The sequence below is a fragment of the Balearica regulorum genome, chromosome 1, assembly GCF_011004875.1.
Source record: "Balearica regulorum gibbericeps isolate bBalReg1 chromosome 1, bBalReg1.pri, whole genome shotgun sequence".
Taxonomy (NCBI): Eukaryota; Metazoa; Chordata; class Aves; order Gruiformes; family Gruidae; genus Balearica; species Balearica regulorum.
The window spans coordinates 86,539,418-86,566,331 of record NC_046184.1 but is presented as its reverse complement, the minus strand read 5'-3'; the positions used below and the strand labels follow the sequence as shown (position 1 = coordinate 86,566,331).

Below are 26,914 nucleotides of genomic sequence, written 5' to 3'. Positions count from 1 at the left end.
ACAAGTCATCCGTGGATGTGAAACATGCACTGCAATCAAGCAAGCCAAGTGGTTAAAGCCTCTCTGGTATGGAGGATGATGGCTGAAATATAAATATGGAGAGGCCTGGCAGATTGATTACATCACACTCCCACAAACCCGCCAAGGCAAGCGCCATGTACTTACAATGGTGGAAGCAACCACGGGATGGCTGGAAACATATCCCATGCCCTGTGCCACCACCCGAAACACTATCCTGGGCCTTGAAATGCAAGTCCTGTGGTGACATGGCACCCCAGAAAGAATTAAGTCAAGACAATGGGACTCATTTCCAAAACAAGCTCATAGACACCTGAGCCAAAGAGTATGGCATGGAGTGGGTGTAGCTCATCCCCTGTCACGCACCGGCCTGTGGGAAAATTGAACGATGCAATGGACTGCTAAAGACTACACTGAGAGCAATGGGTGGTGGGACCCTCAAACATTGGGATAAACATTTAGCAAAGGCCACCTCGTTAGTTAACACTAGGGAGCCTGCCAATCAAGCTCACCCTGCCCAATCAAAACTTCTACATGCTGTAGAAGGGGATAAAGTCCCTGTAGTGTGTATGAAGAATATGTTGGAGAAGACAGTCTGGGTTAGCCCTGCTTCAGGCAAACCCATCCGTGGGATTGCTTTTGCCCAAGGACCTGGGTGCACTTGGTGGGTGATGCAGAAGGATGGGGTAGTTTGATGCGTACCTTAGGAGATTTGATTTTGGGTGAGACTAGCCAATAAATTAAATTGCATTATGTTAATTGCTAAATAGCCCTGCCATTGTATGTCATCACTGCTATGATTGCTATATGCCGTATCAATGACATTATAGCAAGAATCACCCAGATTAATGAAGGATGAACCTTGATGAAACTGAGCAAAGTGCAGCGGTGATGGAACCAGAACTGGCTTCAGCATGCAACAACCCAACAGCACACACCATTGCTCCTGCCCTGAGAGACTGTTATGACAGATGGAGCCCAAAGTCATGGATTAAATGAACTCAACCAACATTTTCGAGGGATGGCCCATAGACTAAGAGAATGATATCTGTGTGTACATATCAAAAGACAGGAAGAGTGGGGGTGATGAATTGGAAGGTATTGGGTAGTATAGAACCTTGGCATAATGTAGAAGGTATGGAATAAGGGGTGGATATTGTCCTGGTTTCATCTGGGATAGAGTTAATTTACTTCCTAGTAGCTGGTATAGTTCTATGGTTTGGATTTAGGATGAGAATAATGTTGATAACACACTGATCTGTTTAGCTGTTGCTAGGCAACATTCACACCAAGTCAAGGACTTTTCAGCTTCTCACACCACCCCACCAGTGAGGAGGCTGGGGGTGCTCAAGAAAGTGGGAGGGGACACAGCCAGGACAGCTGACCCAGAGTGGCCAAAGGGATATTCCATAACATATGAAGTCATACTCAGTATATAACTTGGGGGAAGCTGGCTGGGGGTTTAGACCGCAGCTTGGGAACTAGCTGGGCATTGGTGGTCTGCAAGTGGTGAGCAATTGTGCTGTGCATCACTTGTTTCATATATTCTATTATTATTATTACTATTACTATTATTATTGTTGTTGTTGTTGTTATTGTTGTTGTTATTATTATTATCATCGTCCTTTTCTGTCATATTAAACTGTCTTTATCTCAACCCATGAGTTTTACCTTTTTTTTCCAATTCTCTCCCCCATCCTACACCCCCTGTGTGGCTGTTTTAGCTGCCAGCCAGGCTAAGCCACAACAGTCATCCCACATTTCAGCCACTCATTCTGACAAACCTTCCCTCTCCCTGTCACTTCTTTTTCAGATGCAAGTGCCTGTGACAAGTGCCCTGAGGATTACTGGTCCAATGAGAACCACACGTCCTGCATCCCCAAGCAGATAGAGTTTCTGTCCTGGACAGAGCCCTTTGGGATTGCTCTGACTCTCTTTGCTGTGCTGGGAATTTTCCTGACTTCTTTTGTCCTGGGAGTCTTCACCAAATTTCGCAACACGCCCATTGTCAAGGCCACAAACCGGGAGCTGTCCTACCTCCTCCTCTTCTCCTTGCTCTGCTGCTTCTCCAGCTCATTGTTCTTCATTGGTGAGCCCCAGAACTGGACTTGCCGTCTGCGGCAGCCAGCTTTTGGCATCAGCTTTGTTCTCTGCATCTCCTGCATCCTGGTGAAAACCAACCGTGTCCTGCTCGTCTTTGAGGCAAAGATCCCTACAAGTCTCCACCGAAAGTGGTGGGGCCTCAACCTCCAGTTCCTCCTGGTCTTCTTGTGCACATTTGTGCAGATTGTCATCTGTGTGATTTGGCTCTACACAGCCCCACCATCCAGTTACCGAAACCATGAACTGGAGGATGAGATTATCTTCATCACCTGCCATGAAGGCTCCCTGATGGCCCTTGGCTTCCTTATTGGTTACACCTGCCTCCTGGCAGCCATCTGCTTCTTCTTTGCCTTCAAGTCTCGAAAGCTACCTGAGAACTTTAATGAGGCCAAGTTTATCACCTTCAGTATGCTGATCTTCTTCATCGTCTGGATCTCCTTCATTCCTGCTTACGCCAGCACATACGGCAAGTTTGTCTCTGCCGTGGAGGTGATTGCGATACTGGCTGCCAGCTTCGGGCTCCTGGCCTGCATCTTCTTCAACAAAGTCTACATCATCCTCTTCAAGCCCTCCCGCAACACAATTGAGGAGGTCCGCTGCAGCACAGCTGCCCATGCTTTCAAGGTGGCTGCCAGGGCCACACTGAGACGGAGCAACGTGTCACGCAAGCGCTCCAACAGCCTAGGGGGCTCCACCGGCTCTACCCCTTCCTCCTCCATCAGCAGCAAGAGCAACCATGAAGACCCTTTTCCTCTACCGGCCTCTGCTGAGCGGCAGCGCCAGCAGCAGCGTGGGTGCAAGCAAAAAGTCAGCTTTGGGAGTGGCACGGTCACCCTGTCGCTGAGCTTTGAGGAGCCACAGAAGAATGCCATGGCCAACAGGAACGCCAAGCGCAGGAACTCCCTGGAGGCCCAGAACAGCGATGACAGCCTGATGCGGCACCGGGCCCTGCTTCCCTTGCAGAACAGCGAGCCCCTCAGTGCTGAGCCCGGCTTCCAGGCAGCTTCCAGCCCGGAGACCAGCTCACAGGAGTCAGTGGTGGGAGACACCAAAGAAGAGGTACCAAGCCCTGAGGCAGAGCCTTCCCTGCCATCGGCTAACTCCCGAAATTTTATAGGCACTGGAGGTGGCTCTGTCACAGAGAACACAGTGCATTCCTAACGAAAGAAGATCGTGAAAAGTACACCAGCCCCCAAGAGGAACTTGTTCACCTCTTGCTTCTGAATGGGAAAGACAACAGACACTCCTGTGACACAGCCCCACCACACCTTACCATTAGCGCCAGCAGGGTAACAGACGTGCCTCCAGAGGAACGACTGTGTCTGGGGAGCCTTGGACTGAATTTGCGTTTGCTTTATCGAAACCAGGACACATCAGAAGGACAAGTGAAGATCGCCTCTGGTGGGGCTTAAGCAGAAGTCTGCATGCTGCCTTGCCTCCGTAAGGTTTCCTTGCCAGACTGCAACTCAGCTGACTATGGGAGGCACTAGGCAATTCCACTATACTCTGCTTTTACATTTATGTATAATATTCCTCTTTCCCACTATGTATAATATTCCCTCTTTATCCAGTATATGTGATCTGTAACCATGTGCATCAGGACTCTCAGCTCTACAAAAGCAAGGTACACAGTTTCACTTGGGGAAAGCACGGTCGTGGGGAAAATAAAAAAGCCCCCAACATCCTGCATGCTGTGTACAGCCAAGGGTGTGAACATGTAAAGTATTTAATGTGACAGAGCGCCCTGCTATTTATATTTAGTAATGTCCCAATCTCTCCTTTCTGCCCAGCAGGAAATACTGGACAATATTCTTCATAGACTCCATTGCACTAGACCAAGCTACTAGGTTCCTACTGGTTTCCTCCAGCCTGCCTGCTTTGGTGGAAGGGGGAGAACAGCTTGTAAATCCCCCCGGAGAACGTTGTGAGAGCACAATGAGATGTATCCGTGATTGATTATGTAGTTGTATGCTTAACAAAGTGTTGCTGCTGTAATATTCCACATGGCATACATGGCTAACCCGTTCACACCATAGTCAGTGTTGTGCTTTCCCATGTTAATCTGCCTCACACCTACACAGAGCATTGCGCTAGTCGTGACGATGCTGGTGGGCCTGATCCAAAGCAAACGAAACAAGGTGAAATGGAGGAGTTACGGATGGAGAAATAGCCCCCAAATGTGGTAATATGATTGCAGGAGTGGGTGAATATATGAAGTGTGTGTGCTGGTAGATGACTGGATGAGGAAGACATACAGTCCTGGGCTCTGAGACAAGCACGCAGACAAATGGGTAAACTGGCTATGTTTTGGCTCCTGTAGGCCACCAACGAGGTTATTTCCCTCATGGCCCGTCTTGAAGAGAGGACACCTAGCACAAGAGGGGACGCACTGTACCTAAGCAGTAAGGACTTCAGCAAAGAGCATAGCACAACTTCATTATTCTTGACACCCATCTCACTGCCCCAAAAGCAGACGTAAGTGCTCCTGCTTTTGCAAGGTATGCCTGGTTTTTCATCCATGCTGGAAAGGTTGGAAGAGAGTAGTTAGATATTTATTGCAGCCTGATGAGAGAAAAAGCACCCCTCAATACCCTGGTAGGAGGGGGTAGGGTTACATTGCAGAATTTATTTCCCTCTTCTCATATCCCCATGTGCAAGAACAAGCATCTGACATGAAGATGTCAGTACCCTCCCTCATCAAACAAGAAGGTGGTCTAGACCTCTGTGGAAAGGTACACAGGCCTGCTGCTTAGTGTGAACAGAGACGAAAGGATTGCGTGAATGTGTTGGGGAAAATAGCACAATTCTCTTGTTACTGTTTTTGCTTGGTTGTTCTTTTGCCAGGGCAGGCAAATAAAACTTACAGGTGACATTACTGCATAAAAACTTTGTTTTGCCACCTCCACTTGTTGCTGACGAGGAAGAGGAGTTTTGGCTTAGAAGAGCACAGTGGAAGTCCAGAGCCTCAAGGAGCATTCTATTAAGACAAGTTATTTTAACTCTTTTGTTGATCTGTTATGTTCACCTCAGAGTGGGCTCAAAGTTTAATGACACCATGTAAGAACCAATCCAACTTTAACTGTAAGGCCTCCAAATTACAATATTTGATTAAATCTATGGCACTGCTGGTTAAAAGGAAAGGGGAAAAAAAAAATTTGAAAGCACAAATCCTTTTGTGGCCCAAATTTTGGAAACCACATTCTACCCCTGGACCCAGTGGGAGTTGCTCATTGCTTCTGAAAAAAACCAGGTCCTTTCCCCAGGCTGCTGACTGTGGCCTTTGGGCTTAATTTAGGGTACAGAATTGAAACTCTGGGGTCTCTGGAATCTAAATGCACAAACGGAGATGGGCACTAGGTGGCAGAAAGGGCTAAAAAAAAAAAAAGTACTTCTTTTAGGGCTCACCCTCCCAAAAATTTCAGTAGCCAAATACTTTTAGTGCTAGTGAATCATTCCTACCAGCAAAAACTAGTACAGTAGGCCCTGAACCAAAGCTGACAGCATTGAAAGTGCAGAAGTACTTAATGAATGAAATGAAAATGACACAGGATACAAACTGAAGACTGTGCGCAAACACACAGTGTGAGAAACAGAAAGTCATCACTGGCTGCCTTGTTTGGAGAAAAATATTCTCTGGCTATGCGCATTAGATAATGTTGACATTTGGGTGTTTTTCATTCTTGGGGTGGTTTTCATTCTTTAGGTGTTTTTCGTTCTTTACATCTACTTAAAAGGAATTTGTACCCTGGCACATGATGAGGCTCCAACAGCTGCCACAATTTTATAGCAAGAGACCAACTGTGCTCAATTTGCTGGGGAACCCCCATCCACCCTCGCTGCACGCATACCCCGAGCTCCAAGCCTCAAGCTCCACACGCTGCATGAGAGCCGCTGCTGGCAGCCTATTCTAGTGATGCACACGCTAGGTGCAAGGGAAGTTCTGGAAAAAAAAGACCCCCTTCATGAAGGTGATTTCCAGGAGAAGAGGAAGTTTGCTCAGACACCTGTCCAAAAGCCTGTCTGTGTGTCACACAAGACAATACTGATGAAGACAAGTTGGAAAACACCTTTCTCAAGCCTGAGAACCTCTGCTGGCATGCTCCCACCGCCCATGGCTCAAAAACCTACTGGAAAGCATGTGCTGGTGTGGTGTTTCCTGAACCGTCCAGCAGAGAAGCAACAGTAGAGTGTATCAGCTCCGTGGTGTGATTTCCATGGCAAACTTGGCTGATGGACAGGGAACCGCCCCAGTGAAGAGCCTGATCCTTCACCCCGACTCTGCTCACAAACCTGGCAGAGCTCTGCCTGCCCAAAGCCCCAGCAGAGCATTTATTTGCTTTCCACAGAGGGGAGAGATGATAACAGGGGAAGGAAACCCTTCTCCCCATGTCCTCCCTACCAGTGCAGGGGGTCCATTCAGCAGGCAGTATCTGCTGCTGTTAAATTTAGGGTTATATTTACCACATGTACCAAGGGGTGCTGGGAATGAGGAGGAAGGTAGGTTGTTGTTGTTTTTCCAAGGACTCTGGATGTTTAAATTGGGGGGAAATTTAGCTGAAGACCTGAACATTTAGACTGATGTCTCACCAGGGGTTTTCCCAAAGGCTGGATAAATCACCACAGCCTTGGGTTTGCTGGCTGAGGACCAGCAAATTCAGCCCAGGAGAAGGAACGATGAATACAGTGAACGAGGGATTCCCGGAGATGGAAACTTTCCACACTGCTAAATGTGTCACGTAGGTGACAGCTGCTGGAAAACGTGACACACTGGAAAAGAAAAAAGCTGCAGCTCGGGACAGCCCTGACCTCATGCAGGACTGTCACAGCGGTGTCACCCACCAAAGACCGGCTGCAGACCTTCTGTGCCTTATTCTGCAGACAGCTTTCATTGCAATTCTTGCTTTTTACCTTTTTTTCTTCCATCAGCCTACGGGAAGGGAAACTTTCTGCCAAGCCCGGAGACCTGGTCCCACTATGTTGTACTGAAGAGTTACTTTCCCCGGCCTGGCCGCGTCCCTGGGGCCACCGCTGCCTCCCGCCTCCGCGGCGGTGACAGAGGCGGGGCGCTCCCGCCGCAGCCTCGCCGCTCGGGAGATCCCCACGCAGGTTCCAGCCTCACCGCTGGGCGCAGGCCCGGCCCCGATCCCGGCCCGCCGGCGGGCCCGGCCCCGCCTGAGGGGGAGGACCGGCGCGGCGGCGAACGGAAGGCAGTGGCTGCCGTCATGTTGTGCGGGGGCATCTCGGCGGCCCGGCCCGCTACCGACGAGACGCAGCAGATCGTGGATGAGGTGAGGGCACCGCGCCGGGCCCGTTGGCGGTCTGAGCCTGCCGGCTTGGGCCGGTAGCCGTCGGCTCTCCTTGCGGGCCTGCCCGCCGGGGGGACGCATCCACGGGCGGTAGGCTTGAGGGCTCCGCTGGGGCCCGGTGCAGGCGATGGCTGGGGCCCAGGTGTCTGCGGCCATTGCTCTACGCAGCAGAACGCGGAGACGCCTTTCCTCTTCCCTCGGTTTAAAAGCAGGAAGGCTGACAAACTGGAAATGCAGTGAGCCATCACTGGGAGCCCTCCCTGTGCCTGCCTGGCCTGGCGTAGTTTCACTGACTCCAGGCAGAGCAGGTTGAGGATTTTAAGAGGCCATTTTAGAGGGATTTCGAGAGGAACCGCAGCAGCGTTGAGTGCTCCGGGGCAGCCGCCGTGCTGCCAGCTCCCTTCCTGGCTCTGCGGGGGATGTGCTGCCCGCCAGCGCAGAGCAACCCGGCAGCCACTGTACCTCCCACCTCGAAAAGATCCATTTTCTTGAGCTTGAGGAAGGCGCTCAGGAGGTTCTTGCAAAGTCTATATCTTGTAGCCACTTTTTTTTTTTTTTTTGGGGGGGGGGGAATAAGTAGGAAAGCCTCATTAGCTGCTTCTGCTACTCCCCAAAGCAGAATTCAACTCTAACAACTGCCAGCCCCAAGTCCTGATACTACAGTAACTTAAAGTACTGCCCACGTTACTGGAGCACATGCTTTTGCTGTGAAAATGCCAATGTACATCAAAGTTCTTTCAAAGCATGCCGTCCTGTTGCAGTCATGGGAACTCAAGTTCCTTCTGCTTTTTGGTTTTATCAGCTAAGGTGTGGCAAGCCAGTGGAGAAAGATGAAGGACAACCTCCAGCTTCTTATGCTCTTTGTTATTGTCCAGATTTGTTCCCCAGGCTGCAGCAATTTCTAAACACATACAGAGCACCCAAAGGCACTGAAATTAAAGTTTAGCTTGCAGAATCTAAAGATTTTGCATTAAGGAGGAAAAAAAAAAAAAGATGTGCATCTTCTAAGCACAAACCTGAGTTTGCAGTAATGAGTACATAACTGAGAATTGCTGAGAGTCACAATTATTGTTTTGACCTGAAAAGGCCTATTTGTGGTGTTAATGTGAGTATGCAATTAATGTTGCACACGGACTGAAAACTAGATTTGTTTAAATTCTCAAATTTCCATTCTGTGGCAGTCTACAGCAGTTTGGTAGTCCAAATATAAGATGAAGAGTAAAAACAAAACTCATTTGGATTCAGGCATGAATGGAATTAACAAAAAATCTGGCATTTTCATTTAAATCACCTAAGCATTTCACAGTTTGTCCAGCTTGTTTTGACTGCCAGCTTAAATTACTTTATTTAATGAAATATATATGGGAAAACCCAAAACTGAAATATCTGTCATGTGCAGTCATATCCATATCTGGATACAGACTATGAAGGAAACAGTTTTCTTAAATGTAGCCTTCTCAAATTACTTTCTTTGCTTCAGATCAAATTTTTGTGGAGATTTATTACAGCCTGCCAGTTCACTTGCTGTAAATACATTTCCTGTTCCTGCTTTTCCAGTTCTTGCCTCCATTGTATTGTCTCATAAGAATCGTGGCGATGGCAGACCATCAGTTGGATTTGTGCAAGGGCTGCTGCTCACCCAGAGCAGGTACGGGGTGAGACAGGGCAGGACAGCTTCCCTCTGAGTGTCTCCAGCTTGGGAGTCCCATAGGAACTGCCTCTCCACAGCAAGGATTTCCACCCAGGCCTGTTCAGCCCTTGGCTTCTCACTGGCAGCTGTGGCAAGAGTTAGTCAGGGTGATTTGGAACCACCTGCTTTTTAGTAATTGCTCTGGGAGTAAGCAAAGAGGCCGTGCAGAACAGAGAAGAGCCTTCAGGGCATGATAAGTTTCAGCCCTGTGATTGAATCACAGATTGTTTGGGTAGGAAGGGGCTGCACCTCCTGCTGAGCACAGGGTCAGCAGCCTTGGGCTGCTCAGGGCTTTGTCCACTCAGGTCTTGAAAACCTCTGAGGATGGAAACTGGAGTTTCTCTGGGCAGGCTGCTATACTGCCGGAGTGTCCTCAGGGGAAAAGTTTATCTTTATATCCAGTCTGAACCTCCCAATTTCAATTTATGACTGTTGGGTCTCATCTTTCTGCCCCTCTGTAAAGACCCTGGATTCTTGTAAGTATTGGAAAGCTTTCCTCAAAACCTTCTCTTCTCCAGGCTGAACAAGCTCATTTTCTTCTTCCCCTCACAGTACGAGTGCTCCAGCCATCTGACCTCATGGCAGGCCTCCGCTGAGCTCACTACAGTTTATTGACATCTTTCTTGTACTAGGGGCCCAAAACTGGACACGTTCCAAATGTGCTCTAAGAAGTGCCAAGTCAAGGGCAATAATTGGTTGCCTCTCTCTTCTGGCTATGCTCCTGCGGATGCAGCCCAGCGTGCTGTTACCTCCATTACCACCAGGCACAGTGCTGGCTCGTGTTTAGCGCACTGTCCACCAGGACCCCCAGATCCAGACTGGGATCATGAATGAGCAGGGTGGGCTGATACCGGGTCTTTCAGAGAGTGTTTCTCTCTGGGTTCTCCCTCTCCATAATTGCGTCAGATGGCCTGTTTGTCACATGCTGTGGTGAGTCATTGCCATGATAACACCCTGACATGCTTGTGACTGCATGCGACTCTGAGCTGTGTGCAGTCATGGAGCCCAGTGTTCAGCTCTTCAGCAGAAACAAAAAATGTGCTGAGCCAGGGCGAGTTTGAGACCTAAGAAACCAACCCTGCATGTCGCCCGGGATCGCTGAGGGAGCACAGGACAGGATAGGGGCAGTGGGATGCTTATGTCAGCTCCCTCTCCTGCTTCTTAAAATTTGTAGTGGTAGCTCTGGTGGTGGAAACTGAAGCCGCTTGCTCTGTGCTCTGACTCGGGGGATGGGGAAGAGGGAGGACTGAATCACTGCACTTTCAGGGGCTGTGCCCTTCCTTGCATCTTAGAGTGCAAAGTTGTTCGGTGCACTTTGATTTCCATATGGCAAAAAACATATGTACAATAGCATCTGAACATCATTATCTTACTTTTGACGTACTGTTCGCAGCCTGGAAGAAGCACAGAGGTATGACCTCTAAGAGGAGATGTGCAGTATGGTCATGGCTCCCAGGACAGGATGGTCACTGATCAGCTGTCTTGGAAAGGCACCAGAGTTTGGTCCTGCACCTTCTCGGTGCTGGAGAGGTGGGAGAATATACCCCATTGCAGGAATTGTTTCTGTTCCTATTTCACCTAGAGCACCTAAGCAGTGGCAAACTGGCATTTGTTTTTCCCCATGGAAGCAGGTGGGATTCAGGCAGGAGAGCAAAGGTATTCCCTTGAATATAGGAAGAAGGGGAAGTACACCAGATAGCTGGAAAGGGAAAATCTACTCACCGCTGGTACTGATCCACTGGGAGAGGAGGGAGGGCTATATAATGATGATGCAGTGCAGGAGGTAAGGCGTATGTAAGGCCTGGGGAGAACTGCACTTGCAGCAAGGATTCCCAAGACTAATTCATATTGCCCTTGTAAACAAAGCCTGAAATCTTCTGCATTCCTGGCCAAGAATTTTACCGTAGAGCCATTATGTTCCAGAGAGCCAATCGTGGGAGAGAAGAGCTGCAACTCATATGAGTTCAGGCCTCCCTCTGGGGTATTGGGCAAGTTATTCTGACCTGAGCACAGGTTTTACACTCTGGAAACTGGGATGATAACTCAGGTGGCTTTATGGTTCAGTTATTTTTTTGGAAAATGTTTACAGTTTGAAACATCATAGATTCCAGCAAATGTGCTGGAAGAACTGTCAAATAAATGTTGTAAAACCTCAGACGTGGGTAGTTTGCTTTCAAAGCTTGATTTTTGGATGTCTCTTTTGTGATGCTGGGTCTGTAATAACTTGTTCTAAATTTGAAAAGGGAGCTAATGCTGAAGACAGCCCTTTTTCTTGTTGTAAAAATGATGTATATTAAAAACTTTTCTTTAAAAAGACCGGTAGTCTCGTGCATGTAAATACTGAAGCACTTCACATTTGTTGTTAGATATACAAGACAGAAGGGGAAGCTGAGACATCAATAGAGGAAATCATTTGTCAAAATAAATCTTCTAGAGTACCCACACAGTTCTCTGTTGGAGGCTGCAGACTTGGTGTCAGTCTGTGGTGACTGAATCACACCGCTGTCTTGGCTTTGCTGCCTGTCTAGATTTCTGGTCATGCTTTAACACAAAACATTATTCATTTTATACCTTGGAAAAGCAGGAACTCTGTGTCTGGGAATTCAGCAGCAGGGACCTGGAGGGTACTGAGGCAAACTGATAGTGTGGGCCTTAAGTCCTGAATACTTGAATCTTGTATCAGTATTAAATTACCTATTGTTTCCTTAAGGTGAAACCTCAGCTAGAAGAAAAAGAAGGGAAAACGTTTGATGTCTTCACTGCAGTGGAGTTCAAAACTCAGGTGGTTGCTGGAACAAATTACTTCATAAAGGTAAAAGACACTGAGCAGTGGGAGGGGGTTTTGGGTTTTTTTTTTTAATTAATATGTATAATATTTGGAATAGTGATTTTTTCCTTTACTTACCTACAGGAGGGTGCTTATGATTTGACCTTAATAAGAAAAAAAATCTGTACATTAAAAAAAAATAAATCCACAGTTATTTTGTGAAATTTGGTTTTGGGCGTAATTACACATCTGTGATGTCAAGCACTAACGTCGCATTAAGTGAAGTCCAGATGTGTAAAGATACAGTGAAGTATTAAACCTGCTCTGACTCTGCCTGTAGTGATAGCACACACCGAGCACCTGTGATCAAAGCGTTTAAGTGCTTGTTGTGCTGGGTAAGATTAGAGCACTTTACATGTTATTTAATATATTAATCACTTCTCTGGAACTCTGATTGATCCCTACCTGTATGTTCCCTATCTCAGGCATAGGGAGGATCACAAGCATAGAAGGATTAGGTGGTATTTCCACAGTCATGACTTTAAAACAAGACCACACCTTCTGAGGTGATGGTTTTTCTTACCACCTCTCTGCTTCTCCATCTTCAAAACACACCCTTCTACACCATCCCTCCTGCTGAAGGCATGGAACTCACTGCTTTTCATGCTTTGCAGGTCCATGTTGGTAATGATGAGTTCATGCACCTGCGGGTGTTCAGAAGCCTTCCTCATGAGAGTAAGTCGCTGAGTCTCCACAGTTACCAGAGCAGCAAGACTAAGCACGATGAACTTGCTTTTTTCTAGCAAGCTTATCTTGTGTGTTTTCCTAATGGTTTCTTACGTGCATTTTCTATAGGCTTGCAAAATGTTGATTCCTGTGCCAACAAATGAGAAAAGAAAGTGTCTTTTTTTAAACTTAATGCTGGAAAAATCAATTTCTTTTATGCCATTCCTTTCCTGTGCAGTATCTACATTTTAGCGTCACAGGACTCTCCTTTCACCTACACTAATGGAAACCCAAGTAGCTGCACTGATTTCAGCACAACTCAACCAGAATACTGTGGCTGAGTCCTCTTTGTGGACTTTGGTCTGGAAATTGAAAGGGGAGTGACACTAGCACTCATGTATTTACAGCAAGGGGCAACAGGAAAACCAGAGTCTTTTCTGTGCTGTTTTGCAATTGTGAATATATCTGTAGATTTAAATTGTACTATGTATTTTACTGGCAAAAATCTGAAGAGAGGCTTGAGCTGAAGCAATTTTGAAAGCGAGAGAAAGAGGAGGATTACAGTCTTTTGAAACAAGCATTCCCTTGGTAATCATGTTTATCGTCTTGCAGCAGTAGGATATAATGTCCAGTAGAGGGTGTATGAGTTTAAAAAAAAAAAAACAAACAACTTGCTTATTTTCTCAGTCGTAAGGAAAAGTCCTGGAAAAAGAACTTAAGCTGGACAAGCGTTTCTGCATTAATAAATATTTCTCCTGAATTGAAATGGCATATTTGACTGGTGTTTCACTGTTCTCTTTACTGGTGTTCAGTACTGGTTATTATCTTGCTCAGTTGTTGGTGGGTTGGTTTTTTTATGAGTGTTTTTCATATTCCAGATAACCTTATGTTTAATCTACGTTTTAATTAGAAATACTTTATTTTAATCTGGTAAGGGACTTGAAAGGCAGGTATATCAGCATGCTATATATTAGCAGCAAACGCTAAGGAAAATCTGGGCCCTCTGTGCTCAGTGGAGCAGGGGACCAGCTGACAGAGGACACAGAAAAGGTTGAGGCAGCTCAGTGCTGCCTTTGTGATTACTGGTGGGGCTTTCCTTCAGGAATTCCAGGTCCCTAAGATGAGTGGGAAAGTCTGGAAAAAGGAAGAATTCCCTCAGCAGAGCTGGATCACATCAGGGGAGCACTTAAACAAACTGGAGTTGGACAGTGCCATGGCGCTTGAGGGGATGCACCCATGGATGTTTAGGGCGCTGGCCAATGTCATTGCCAGGCCACACTCAATACCCTTTGAAAAGTCATGGCCATCAGGGGAGGTTCCCAAGGACTGGAAAAAAGAAAATGTCACTCCTGTGAGGGAGAATCTGGGGCACTACAGGCTCATCAGCCTCACCTCAGTCCCTGGAAAGGTGGTAGAGCAAATAATGCTGGAAGCCATTTCCAAACACACCAAGGACAAGAAGGTGAGTGAAAGTAGCCAGCATGGATTTACAAAGGGGAAATCACACTTAATATGATTGATAGCCTGCTATGATAAACACCTTGGCAGAGAAGAGCTGTGGATGTCATTTACCTTGACTTTAGTGTAACATCTTCATTAATGACCTGGACGGTGGGACCGAGTGCACCCTCAGCGGGTTTGCAGATGACATGACACTGAGGAGCAGCCAATACACCGGATGGCTGTGCTGCCGTTCAGTGCTGACCCCTGTTCTGGGCTCCCCAGTACCAGGCAGACACAGATGTACCAGAGTCCAGCAAAGGGCCACGAAGACAACCGAGTGGAGCATCTGACTTAAGAGGCTGAGAAAGCTGGGCTTTTTCAGCCCTAGGACAAGGTGAAGTAACGAGCCAGGCTCTTCTCGGTAGTGTTCAGTGCAGTGAAAGGGCAAGAGGCAATAGCCACGAATAGAAACACAAATTCCATGTAAGTTTAGGGGGAAAAAACAAAACAAACCTACCACCACCTTTTTTTCCCTTGAGCAGTTGCAAGGGTGGTCAAACGGGACCAGGTTGCCCAGAGAGGTTGAGGAGGCTCCACTGATGGACAGCACCAAAATGCTGACTGCACATGGTCCTTATCCACCTGTTTTAGTTGACCTTGTGTTGAGCACAGGGCTTTGACTTGATGATCTCCAGCAGACCCTTATAACTACAACCAGTCTGTGATTTTTTTTGGGGGGGGGGGGGGGGGGGAGGGGTGTGTGTGTGTGTAGGGGGGGGGTGTCTATTTATATCTGCTCAGAAAAATCTGTAGCCAAGCTTGTAAATTTTGATATTTGCCTTGTGTAATTAATTTGAGACTTGGACAAGGTTTGCTGCCGTCTGAGCTGAGGGGAAACAGTCCACTTCTAGATGATGTTGCTGCATGTTCTTGGCCACAGACTGAAGAACTGACAAGCAGCTTTGAGACTGCTTTGCTGGAAATTATCTATCCCTTGCTCACTCTCACACACTTTCTGAGTAGTGGCCAATAGTTTGTATTTAATGCACTTAAAGCAAATCCAAGAAGCCACACGGTGAAGTACGTAGCCTGTTAACGCCTAAAGTATACTCAGGAGACCCTAGTTTTGTCGTCAGAGCATGCCTGACTGTTTTGGAAAGAGGAGCTGAAATAGGTGTGCTCTGTCTCACAGCTATAGACCCTCAGGTGGCAGAACCAGCCTTGAATAGTATCTTAGAGCCTACTTGAGCTTTAGCCAGGCAGCAGACCTAGACATGACATGCAGTAGATGAAGAAACAGTTTTCAAAACTTTTTATTTTCCTGCATTTACTGACACAGGCAGCATCCACATGCAATTTGCAGAAGTGAGGCATCACCCACCCACCCACCCCCCCCCCCCCCCCCATCAGCTCTCAGAAGTAGGTCAGGGGATCATCTCTGGTTTTGCCAGTCTGAAAACCGACAAGGCTGGGACCTTGGTTTTCATGAGGAAGGCTCTGAAACACCTTTATGTGGACATAGTTGTCATCAGAAACTCGGACCTAGAAACCAAAACAGCAGGAAAGTGAGGATCACGGGTGAAGCAGGTTCAAACAAAAGGATGCTTTTACTTACTTGGAAGACTAGCTTTGCTCAAGAGCTTAATTTTATGTGTAGCTCCGTTTTTATTTCAACAGCTCTTAACCCAAAGTGGACAGTAACAGCAGAAACTGTCTACACCCATAGAAAACTGTAATAAAAGCCTTCAGAAAATACGTAGGAGTGCTTGGGTGTGGAAGCACCAGAAGGCACAAGAGGAGAAAGGTTTTGATGGCATCCTATTTCAGTCAAGATCCCAGCACATCAGCTCATAGCTTCTTGGGACACTCAGGGTAGGAGACAAGAGACAATGAGTAAATCTTAATGATTCACGGGTGGGGCAAGATGCAGAGTAGTGTCAGGTACAGAAAGATATTTCCAAAACCAGCACATGGCCCTAAGAAGCAATGACAACCCAAAAGTTGGGATCCCTTGTCTGCAGAATTACTGCAAACACATCAGTGCCTGAACAGACACCTTGACATGTTTTGGTGCTTGTGGGGGTGAGTGGCTGAACTATTTTAAAATAAATTCCCCTTCCCCACGAGAAAAATCCTCACATAAAGACTTGCTATGAAGTTGTGCATAATTTCATTCACACAGAGCCAAGCACAACAGGTGCTAAACTCTCGCTGTGTGAGTTATAGTATTAAGGAAGAGTGTAATGCCTGAGGCCCTAAGAGGCCTGTACATGCTTTCTGGTGGCTGCAACGTGGCTCTATGTTAGTCTTGGTCTGGATTACGTCTCCACTGTAAGTCTGCTGGTAAACTATTAATGATGTGGAAATTCAGAAGTATAAAAGAATGAATCCTGTGACAGAGCTCATTCCAGTTAATGCTAAAATTAGTGTGTGCTTTCTGTCACTTGCAAGACTGGGAAAAAAGAGGCAGATCATCTCTTTTCAGTGTTATAAATGGATTTCTTCCAAGTTTGCTAACATGTCAGTCTTCATTTCTGAGTAGTTTGGTCATGAGGCTTGGCATGGACAGCAGTCAAGTATTTTACATTGCCTAGGTCAGCAATAAGAGGGCACTAAGGGAAGAAATGCAACTTGGCAGGACTTCTGGCTTTACTGCAGCCTTCCTCTAAATTGTTATTGTTCATTACTCAGCACTTTGTCCACAAAGTGAAGGCCCATCTCACAGGAGCAAGGGAAGGATAAACATCATTCATGTAAGTGAGACTCAGACTAGCCATATAATAGGTAGTCTGACAGTACAATCCCCTGGTGCCCACAGAGCAGAAGTAACTGTTAAGAGTTGTTTTAAGGAAGGACCTGGGAAAGAAGGTTTGGCAGTGTCTGTCCTTCCTGGGATCAACTAAATATAAGAAGCTTGGAGCAAATGCTTATAATGTCTCTCTGAAGAATTACTATCCCCCAAACCCTACTTGCCAATTTCTTTAATAAAAAGATGCATGTTTTAGAAGTTTTTAGATTCCTGTTCTACAGTAGTGCTAAACAGGGGAATTTTATAAGCATCTGGAGATAGTCAACTTTATTGTCACATCAGATCTTTTCTACCACATTTGCTTCTTTTTCTTGCTATGTCACTATGCAAGTCACCTATATTGTTTAACTACTAAGCACTCCCTATAATATATACAAACCTTAATAAAGTAGTTTATCCCAGCAACCACCTGAGTCCTATATTCTATGGCTTCAAAGATGCCATATGTCCTGTTTTCCTTGCTTTCAAATTGTGGCTTCACCTGTAAAAAGAAAGGGAAAAATGGTTGGCAGGTTCATATTTAGGCTTTTCTTTCTCATCTACCACTCTAATTTTCATCCTTTCAAACACACACTCTTAATGAAATAAACCCAGAACTCCCAAAATAATTCAGTTTACACCAAGACCTCCAGTCCTCTTTCCTAGCATTCCCTCCAGCATTCTTTAAAATCCTGTTAGAATTAGACTTCCTAGTTGATTTCCCCCTGCCTCAAAAGCTGTCAAGCTAAACTGTCTCCAGCTCAGTATAGAGAAACTGCTATCTGCTGCCTTTTTCTTTACCAAAGGAGCTAGGTACCAAGCCATGCCCCCTAGCAGGGTACACCCCATGTCAACCACACTGTTATGCAGCGGTGCAAGACAGCCCCCCTCGCCTGGAAATGCTGTGCCCATGCCAGTCAGCCTGGGAGGCTGCGGACCCCTGTTGTGTTTCACAGCCTCAGAGCTGCACTCCATCTCTTTCATGTTTTTCTTTAAGGACCTGCAATAAACAGGGCGATTTGAGAGTATCAAGACAACCACCTGATGAAGTAGTTCCTGAAAGTTACTCTTGTGCTGGTGAAAGCCCTGCAGCTAAACCTGTAATTTAAACTAAATGCGTCCCTGAACATCTAGAACCATGTAAAATACAAACAAACATAATAGTTACAATGGTCCAGGACTAAACTATGTACTTCCATCTCCCAAACTGGAACTATTACCTTTAGATTGTGAGCCAGAAATCAATCCCAGACCTGCATAAACATCTAGTTTTAGTCCTTTACTATATAGCAGCTGCAGATAGCATAGTTCCAGAAGAAATAGTGCTCTGTGCTGGTAGCATTTATGCTCACAGCTCAGGTAGATGTGTTTATGCACAGTACCCAGTTTAAGCCCTGTAGATCTTAAAATATGCGCATTTCAGACATCTACAGCCTCTTCACATACATATTTTAAAAAAAGAAAAAGAAAGGTGTAGCAGTTTTTCCTGAAACACACAAAGTGTAGGGCAAGTTTTAAGTTCACCAGCAATCACAGCAGTAATGTTCTCTCAGAGATGAAATATTTGTATAACTACTAGGCTGAAAGGGCAGGGGAGTCGTGGGGGAGATAGCTGTGAACAGCAGTGGAAGTCTGACCAGGTGTTTGAGGCATCATGATTTATGTACCAGTGTAATAGTGTTTTACTATGGTTGTTTGCATCCAATGACACAAATTCCCTGCAGAAAGGCAACTGCAGCAAATATAACCCGAAAACTTTTTTCTGTCATCTAGAAAGCATAAACAATCTTTTGCAGGCTGGGTAACAGCCTCTCCTCTGCACATGACGCCCATGCCGGAGGCTTGACGGAGGGCAGAGGCATTCCCAAGGTCGGGCAGAGGAGCGCAGTGTCACTCGGCAGCCTGTTCAGGCAGCCCCCGGGAGGGGCCGGCAGCACGTCAGCACTTCTCACCACCTGCCTGTTTCACGGAAATGCACAGAATTAATTGGCTTTCCCAGCACATTCATCTACAGCCACCACTCCCATGGCATTCCTTCCTTGCAGGCAGGTCCCAAAAAGCACCCTAGTAACATCCAGATGATCTGGATTTCAGACAGTCAGAAATTATCCAATTCATCACATTCAGGCTCCTCATAATCTCTTACTCTGCTCTTCTTCTCAGTAGCTTCCATGAGGTTTCTATTCCCGGGAACCGACAGCTATACTTTCAGCTTGGGAGCTGCTAACTCTAGCAAACCAGGGAAACTTCAATTTCCAACTCCTCCCAGCTGGCTGGATCTGAGGCTCCTAGGATGCTCCTAAGTGGCATCTTTTGGTACATATTACTCCCCTCTCAGAACAAAACAAATCCAGTTCTCTCCAGTTTTACCATCTCTCCCAACCTCTGACCACTATGTCCCCCATTTGTTATTTACAGACAGAGCTTTCAGTAAAATTCGGCAGGCAAACTGCTCCTTAATCCTCAGATGGAAAAATATAACATTCCTAAGCTCTTATCTAACAGCTCCTTAAACCCAAACCTTTCGTCAGGTTTAGGCAACAGCTTTGAAATGAGACTGAATAAATAACATTCCCCAGCTCACTAAGGATTAGACTACAAAGGCATAGGTGTAAGTAAGTATGTCCCAAGAGCAGACAGACCTTTAGCATCCTAAGGTCTGCAGATGCTCTTCACAACTTCGCTCAAATCATATGAATTGCTTCTCTGTTTAGCAGACCACAGTTTGCATCATGAAAGGGTGACATTGCTATCTGGCTGGAAGCACAGCAGGATAGCCCCAACATAAGATTCGTCTCTGTAAGAATACTTCCTTTGAGACCTACACCAAAACCTCTGCGAGGGGGGGAAGGACCAGGAAGAGTTCTCTCTCCTGCTTTCAACGTAAGGCAGAAATTTCACCTTGCAGAAAATAAAAAGCAAAAAATAATCTGTTTTGATTTTCCTGAAGTTACTGAGTACAGAAGAACACCAAAATCAAGATCAGTCTTCTCCAGGAATCAAACAGAAAATCTGTACATCCGCATTTCAGATTCTGTATTTGTCCTGTACTTCGTGAGCATTAGCACAGCCTGAAAAGAGCGTTCACGTTTTTAAGTGCGTGTTTGCTCACTGACAGTTAAGCACTGTGGTTTCATCGCTGATACACATTACAATAGGGTAGGATCTTTTGATCACACAGCCTAGCACTAAAAACCTAGCTTGGTACCTGGCATGCTACGCTGTCCTAGCAACATTCAAAGGAGGCCCTTTGAAAGGTATTTCAGACTTGTTAGTCAAATTTCACAGCCCCCAGCTGGCAGGAGACATTGCCCTTCCTGTCTGACACATAAGGAAACAAGAATTGCAAATACACAAAGGTGCCACAAGTCCTTGCTTAGGGTCTCCCCTCCATAGGTAAAGGGGAATTTCTGATCTCTGCAAATGCTGCTCCTTCAACCACTTGTGCCAGCACAGGAGGAAGTGATACTGCTCCCGAGTAATTCAATCTGTCCCCAGAACAGTTTTAGATAATTTACTGCAGAACAGAAAGAGAAAAGGTTTATCTCTGCTGTTATCACATACTCCAGCCCCCCCATGTATGCATGCCCAACTCTGGGAACCCCAGTTGTGACTGACCAACAAAGCCCTACAATGGAAGAAGGCTCAGAGGAGCTGGGCAAGGGCCATGTGCCTACAAAACTCAGAAAATAACGCAGGGTGTGACTTACCACAGCTTTTGCAAATAAGTTAACTTTATCTCAACACAAAGGGGATGAGAGGGTGTTTGTTTTAGACAAACAGCTATGTCAGTTGAGTGGACCAACTGGTGGCGTAACCCCCTGAGTTCATTAAAAGAATGTGAACACCTCCCTGAGTTAGCCAAACCAGCGCGTGGGGGTGTGAGAATAGGTGGCTCTGCCCAACACAGAGTATAAAAGCTAAACAATGAACAAAAGAATTTCAAAGAGAACAACAATGGGCTTGAGCGGGCTTCAACCCATGTACTACTTCCCTAGGCAACTGAGGATGCCTGGTGTCATGACAGTGAGCATATTATAGAGACCAATAATGGAGATCCCATTGGTATTGTGATTGAACTGTATATTGCAATTGCTGTATTTTGCTAAGAGTAACTTACATCTGTATTGTGTTACTAGTATATTTGTATCACTGCTAAATCAGAAACTTCATGTAACATCAAATATCTTCAAATACATAAATTTGATATTAAACATTATACCCTCCACATGTGGAATATCTAAAAGAACCTAGTCAGAGTACTGGACTCTGACAGCAGCCTACGCAGCCTATTTACAGATCTTTCTTGGTGGCTCTGCCCCTCCGCATGCACAGCCCAGCTCTCCTTACTCTGATTTCATCATTGCCTGCAAGCTCACAGGAGATGCAAAATGGTGCCAGTGCAAACTCTGTCCTCTGCAGCACAGCAAAGGAGGGAACTTGGAGCCCTGCACACACATAGGTGTGTGCAGCAGTATTGGCCAAAATGTTCAGCCCCGCTCCTTCCTATTTTTGTTTCCTCAAGGAGAGTGTGACAACTGTTTTGTGCAGTTGCCAAAAGGGGAAGAGCTCATCTTTCAGATGGGAGGGGGAAGGGGGAAGGGGGCTGGGAGGGTGGGAACATGAGATGAGGCACCAAAGGAGCTTTCCCATGCCCATGTTTTTCCCCTCCTGCTCCTCAGGATGCACTTTGTACTCTTCCGAGAGCTGCTGCCCTGCAGGGCACTAAAGGATCTGCGGAGCTGTTGTTCACACAGCTGCTTCCAGGACAGGACCGCTGCCTGTAACCAGCCACCATGGCAACCAGACAGCTCTACCTGCTTTGTGCCAAGCTCACCTTGCCCCACTGGCTCACCAGCAGCCCCTGCATCGCAGCTGTGACTCTAGAAAACACTAGGTGCCAGCAGAGAACATGCCATTTATTCATAGCCTTGCCCTGTATATACCCTTGTTTTAGTGCATACTACCATATGATTTGTCCTATCCATGTCCTTCAGTGGGGAATTAATTCTACCAGGTACAATCTTCTCCCTTCAAATACACCACCTTTAATTTCAAACAAGCAACCTCAGTGCTGGGATAGCAAAGTTGGTCTTTGAATAACATGCAAACATTAACAGAAGGTAGCCAGTACTATGCCTGGCTACAGACAAGGATTAGACAGGCAAGCACTTTGTCTCAGTCTTACCAGTACACTGCCTATGCAGAATGCTGAGAAAATACTGGAAGTCAAAGAGATTCCCATTTTCAGCACTAGCTTCTTCAGTTTAAACACTGGTTCAGAATCACCACCTGGTCTCCCAGTCTTTGCACAAGCTTCAAGATTCAGCCTTTTGCACACAGAGACTCCATCTTTAGACAGGTTGCAACTCACCTTGTTAACAATATGCTGGACTTCTGGGGTAGCAGGCTTGGTCTCAGATAAGCCCCCAGGCATCATAGTGGCAGATAACTTCTCTGAAACGATGGGTGGTTCTGAAGAGGGAAGTTCAGCGCAGTCTGAGCAGAGTCACCAGGTATCTCATATATATACACATACATGTGTCATGGAATCATATGACTTGTAACATATGGAGCCTACCATTACCAAACTGGAGAAAGAGACAAATGGGGAAAATGGGAAAAAAGCAGTGTAAAGCACTGGTAATATTAATAGTAAATATAAAAAGCACTTTAAAATCTTAAGTGAGTATAGCCTCCACACCAGTAAGAAAAACAAACAACAGCCTCCAGCCACCCACATCTTAAAACAGTTGGTTTGGGCTGAAACTAGAACCTCTTGCCTCTCCACCCATGTGCAGATGACTAGTCTGTGCACTTAGGAAATAGATCGAAGTCACACCCAGTATTTCCCAACACCATTCAAGATCAGAAGAAAGCATGCAGTAATTTCCTTAGTGCAGGTCCCATTCAACTTGAAATTGTACTGTCTAAATATCCTTCCAAGTGGGGAAGAGAAGCAGATTGCATTTTACTTTCAGTGACTTTACTTCCCTCTGCCTGACCAGAAAGGTGTCAGGGTAAACACCAGAACCAGAATGGGAAAAAATTAAATCTTAGGTTCAGGTAAGTACTGCAAATAAGTTATTTCTGCTTCTTTCCTATCAAACCTATAGTTGCATTCTGGCAATCATAGTAACAACTGAATATGCCATACCATTTACATTTTTATTGCAACTCTCATGCCAATTTCCTGGAAGACAAAGTACAATCCCTCTCACTACAGTAGTTGTGTGTGCACAATTTCAAGATGCTTATATTTCACACACTGCTGAAATATGTAACATGCAGAATACATAGTCAGAAGTATTCATTCTGTAGTTACAGTCACAGGCACATGACAGTCATGTTCATGACCATATATGAATGCAGAAAGCTCAAAACACGTGCAACCTACTGAGGAAAGGCTAGCAACTGTTAGCAGCCCTACCTGGTAAGGGAGAACTAACACTTCAAGACCACAGAAAAACTATTCACCTTCAGTATTCCTGCCATCCCCCTCTCCAGCAAATGGGAGGAATGTTGTTCCAGAGCTGAGTAGTAGCAACAGACCAGACCATTTTTAGTCCTTAGGGGTGCATACAGGAGAGGGGTTGAAATGAGAATGTGTGCCGCACGTGGGCCATGGGCATTTCTGCTGGAATTAGCATTAGGGAATTTGCTACAAACAAGCCTGTTCATGGCCACAGCAATGGTGACTGTGTAGCACAGACTTGTCAGTGTCCTAACCAGCCTACTGACCCTCCTCACTGATGACAAGTGATGCAACAGACTGTAAACAAGTAGTTCATACCTAACTTCAAGGCCTGTTCTTGGTACAAAGGACCTGAGATTGAGAAACTGGGGCTGGAAGGGCCCTAAACTCAACAGCATACGGATCAAGGTAAAAGCAGCTTACTGATAAGGACGTTACAAAATTTCCCAAACTTGGGCAGCAGTGTTATGGGAGTGGATGATTTGTGGAAAAAACAGTTGTCCCGAGACAACGTGTTTCTGAACAAAGAGAAAAATGTTTCCAGTTCTTGGGAATAAAGGGAATGGGAGTGTTAAAGCTGAAAGTCTGCCATCTTCTCCAAATTCACCACTCCAGTTGAGAAGTTTCTCACAGCCCAATCTGTGGGGTTCATGACAATTCAAGCTGATGAGCTCAATCTCCTTTTTTTGCACAGCACCCTGCTGATTCAAATGGTGATCATCTTCCACCATGTTGCTACCATGCATCTTATTCACAGAGCAGGACAGATGAGCTAACTTAACTGGAAGAGCCAGCTCACCTTACTGAGGCCAGAAGCCACAGAATGCATCCAACAATGATGCAGCACCAGTGCTAAACCAGGATATTTTATAAGCTTCTGCACTCATCAGGATGCATATCTCACTAACTCCCCTGGAAAGGGATGTTGATAAGATTCCCGAGGCAGCACTACCTCTCTGGAGAACTCTTGATTCTGATTAGTAAGAAATACACTGAGCACAAAGACTAAGAGGGTTAATTTATAATCTTGCAAATACTGTAGGTGTGAAACTCAAGACATTAAAGTTGCATGGAAATCATTCATTGGACTGGACTCCATATTTCTGGGTTTTCCATTTTTTTACTTCAAAGCATAAGAACTCCCCCCGCCCCAAATGCACAGAGTTTTATGGAAGGGAAATCAATGCTAATTGTCAGCAAGCTGATGCTGAAGTTTACACAGGCCAATCAGTCTGTTTTCTTTCCATGGGAGTGATATTTCCAAGACTGGCATGCAGTACTCATCCTGCACACATAGTTCATGAAGTCACTTTGAAATGCTGCTGTTTCACAGACCTACTATCAATGATGACCAGTGGCAACAGACTATCCTAGGCAACCCTCATCTACACCTCTCTCTATTAAGCTTTGGATGTAATGAAACAGCATTTGGAACATTGCCTTGAAAAGACCAGCTGTCCCCATTCCATTTCTTGCCCAACATCAACAAGCTAGTGAGTGTCTCCACTTCAGTACTGGAGATGAGTTTGATACTACCTACCATTCCAGCCTACACTCACCATTCACACAGCTGGCAATTTCTCTTCACGTAACTGTACTGCTGTTAATGTGGAGAATCTGTGCTAGGAGGACAGCACTAGGAGTCTTTACGGTTTTAAAGGTGAGTAACATCTTTCACTATGTACTATTCCAGTAATGAAACAAATCTTTAAAGCTTGCAGGCCACTCCTCTCTGGTCTTGTACAAGCAATTTTAAGAAGTAGAAGCTGTATTCAATAACAACACCAGTACAGTAACAAAAGAAAGCAAACAGACAAACAAAACCTCAAACCCCAGGGTTATGTATTTATGAGTTATTTTTAAGCTAGAAATTAAGCCACCTCAGTAGAAATTATTGTGAAAGCTAAGTCAGTAGGTCAGTCTTCTGGTTTCACAGTGACAAGACACGTAATTGTGACTGGATGAAATGACACATGGTCTGCACCAAATTTGAAGGGCTGCCAAAGGAAAGCAGCCCTCCCTCTACCAATCAAGGATCTACTCGTCATCGTTACAGTTACAACAGCTTTGACTTTCAACATGCTGATCTGCAAAGAAGGTTTCCCATCCTGCTATCCACCCTGATTTCAAAAGATTTCTGACATTGTACATCAACTAGGATTAATAGAAACCTGAACTTCAGCAGCACAAAGTTATCATATCCTAGCCTATGACGAGCCCATGGTACCAGTAAAAAGCCTCTTCCCCTCAGTCTGCTTTGAGACAGCCAAATTCTATCCTTACAAAATGCTGTAATGAGATTACCTATTTCAACAGTCTCGAGTGCCAACAGGCTGCAGCAGACAACAGCACCGAGTGCCAGAAAAACACACCTCTTTCTGTTTCACAGAAGGAAGTAAAGGAGCACAGGATTGAGAGGGCTTTCCAAGGAACTGGGTTCCACCCACGTATATTCACCATTTCCAAGCAATGGGAAAGCCCCAGCAGAGGGGGAAGCCACCTGCAGATCTAGACTCTGGGTAGGGGCATCAGTTGTGCTTTTTGTTCAAGTGCCTTTACTTGCAGAAATAGTTAGAACCAGGAAAAGGATTAAATCCTGGTATTTGTGGGGTCCGTTATTTGATTCACATACAACACCAAGGAGCACAGTAATTTTGTGACTACCTTGATGGTAAAGTTGAAGCAGGATTCAGTCGCAGACTAGGCATGATCCTAGAACGGACAGGGGTCAGTAACCCAGAGATTTTACCTGCCTTTGTTTAGTAAGGCCCACAGCTCATACCAATGCCATTTACATACCATCACAAAACATCCCACTTCACAGACAGAAGTACTCACAAAAACAGCAAAGCCTTTTTCTCCTTCCCCGTGCCCCAAAGCATGACATGCAATTCCCGTTACTCACCTTAATGTTCCACTAAGTTCAACAGCGAGATTCAAACAGCCTCTGATCCGTGTGATTTGCCATGTACTGTAAGAGATATCCCTCTGTACTCAGAGCAAACTACATACAGTAATTCAACTTCTTAGTGCAACTCTCTGTATACAAGCTGCAAACACCCTAAGAGGGGATGTTTGGGACCTGGAAGTTGTCTTATGGTGTCAGAAGCTTTTCATATACAGGTTTGTATAGATCTACATGTTTGGCCTTATATTCAAATAAAAAATAGTGCTATGTTGGGGTTGGGTTGGGTTTTTTTTTTTTCCACAGTTTTCTCATAACAAATGCTAAGCTGGGCTACTGAAAAAAAAAAAAAAAAAAATCTGCATATGTATCACATCCATTTCACAGGTCATGTTTCACAGCATCTGCTTATATGAAGTTTTCCCACAATAGCTGAGCAAACATCTGGATGGCTAGAGGAGGACAGTGATTAATTCTCATTACAATCTCTAGTTTCTGCAGAAATACAATACAAGCTTAGATTTCAAGAGTATTGATGCCAACTCCATACATGCTGGCAGAAGTTTCTATCATACAACTGGCTTAAAAGGGCAATTTGTCTCTGCAGTTGTAGACCCAGGCCCTGAACAGAACAAAGATTTTAGACACCTATATTATAGGTCAGTATTAAAGTACCAACTTTGAAATCAAAAC

At 45.6% G+C, this 26,914-nt stretch overlaps 3 protein-coding genes across 4 annotated transcripts in view; 2 read left to right on the top strand and 1 right to left on the bottom strand.

The window, feature by feature from the left end:
• CASR (calcium sensing receptor) overlaps positions 1–5,275 on the top strand; it is an 84,604-nt gene extending 79,329 nt beyond the window's left edge. Inside the window, exons 7-8 of one of the 2 annotated variants that reach the window (XR_012837398.1) lie at positions 1,832–3,745; positions 3,915–5,089. Coding sequence is in view for 1 of the 2 variants with exons in the window: in XM_075764264.1 (XP_075620379.1) it covers positions 1,832–3,282 (1,451 nt within the window). In the remaining variant the exon portion in view is untranslated. Of the gene's footprint in view, positions 1–1,831 lie in introns of both variants that reach the window. The other variant, XM_075764264.1, reaches the window with a different exon arrangement.
• A 1,948-nt stretch (positions 5,276–7,223) lies between these two features.
• On the top strand, positions 7,224–13,381 carry LOC104632017 (cystatin-B). Its single transcript, XM_075764410.1, has 3 exons — positions 7,224–7,409; positions 11,828–11,929; positions 12,559–13,381. The coding sequence occupies exons 1-3, from the start codon at positions 7,344–7,346 to the stop codon at positions 12,685–12,687; spliced, it is 297 nt and encodes a 98-aa protein (XP_075620525.1). The 5' UTR covers positions 7,224–7,343; the 3' UTR covers positions 12,688–13,381.
• A 2,073-nt stretch (positions 13,382–15,454) lies between these two features.
• LOC104632027 (cystatin-A) lies at positions 15,455–26,836 on the bottom strand. The gene is made up of 3 exons (XM_075764422.1): positions 22,216–26,836; positions 17,242–17,343; positions 15,455–15,595 (listed from the first exon to the last, which is right to left on the bottom strand). Exons 1-3 carry the CDS (start codon positions 22,279–22,281, stop codon positions 15,467–15,469), a joined length of 297 nt encoding a protein of 98 aa, XP_075620537.1. The 5' UTR covers positions 22,282–26,836; the 3' UTR covers positions 15,455–15,466.
• Between the last annotated feature and the right edge of the window lie 78 nt (positions 26,837–26,914).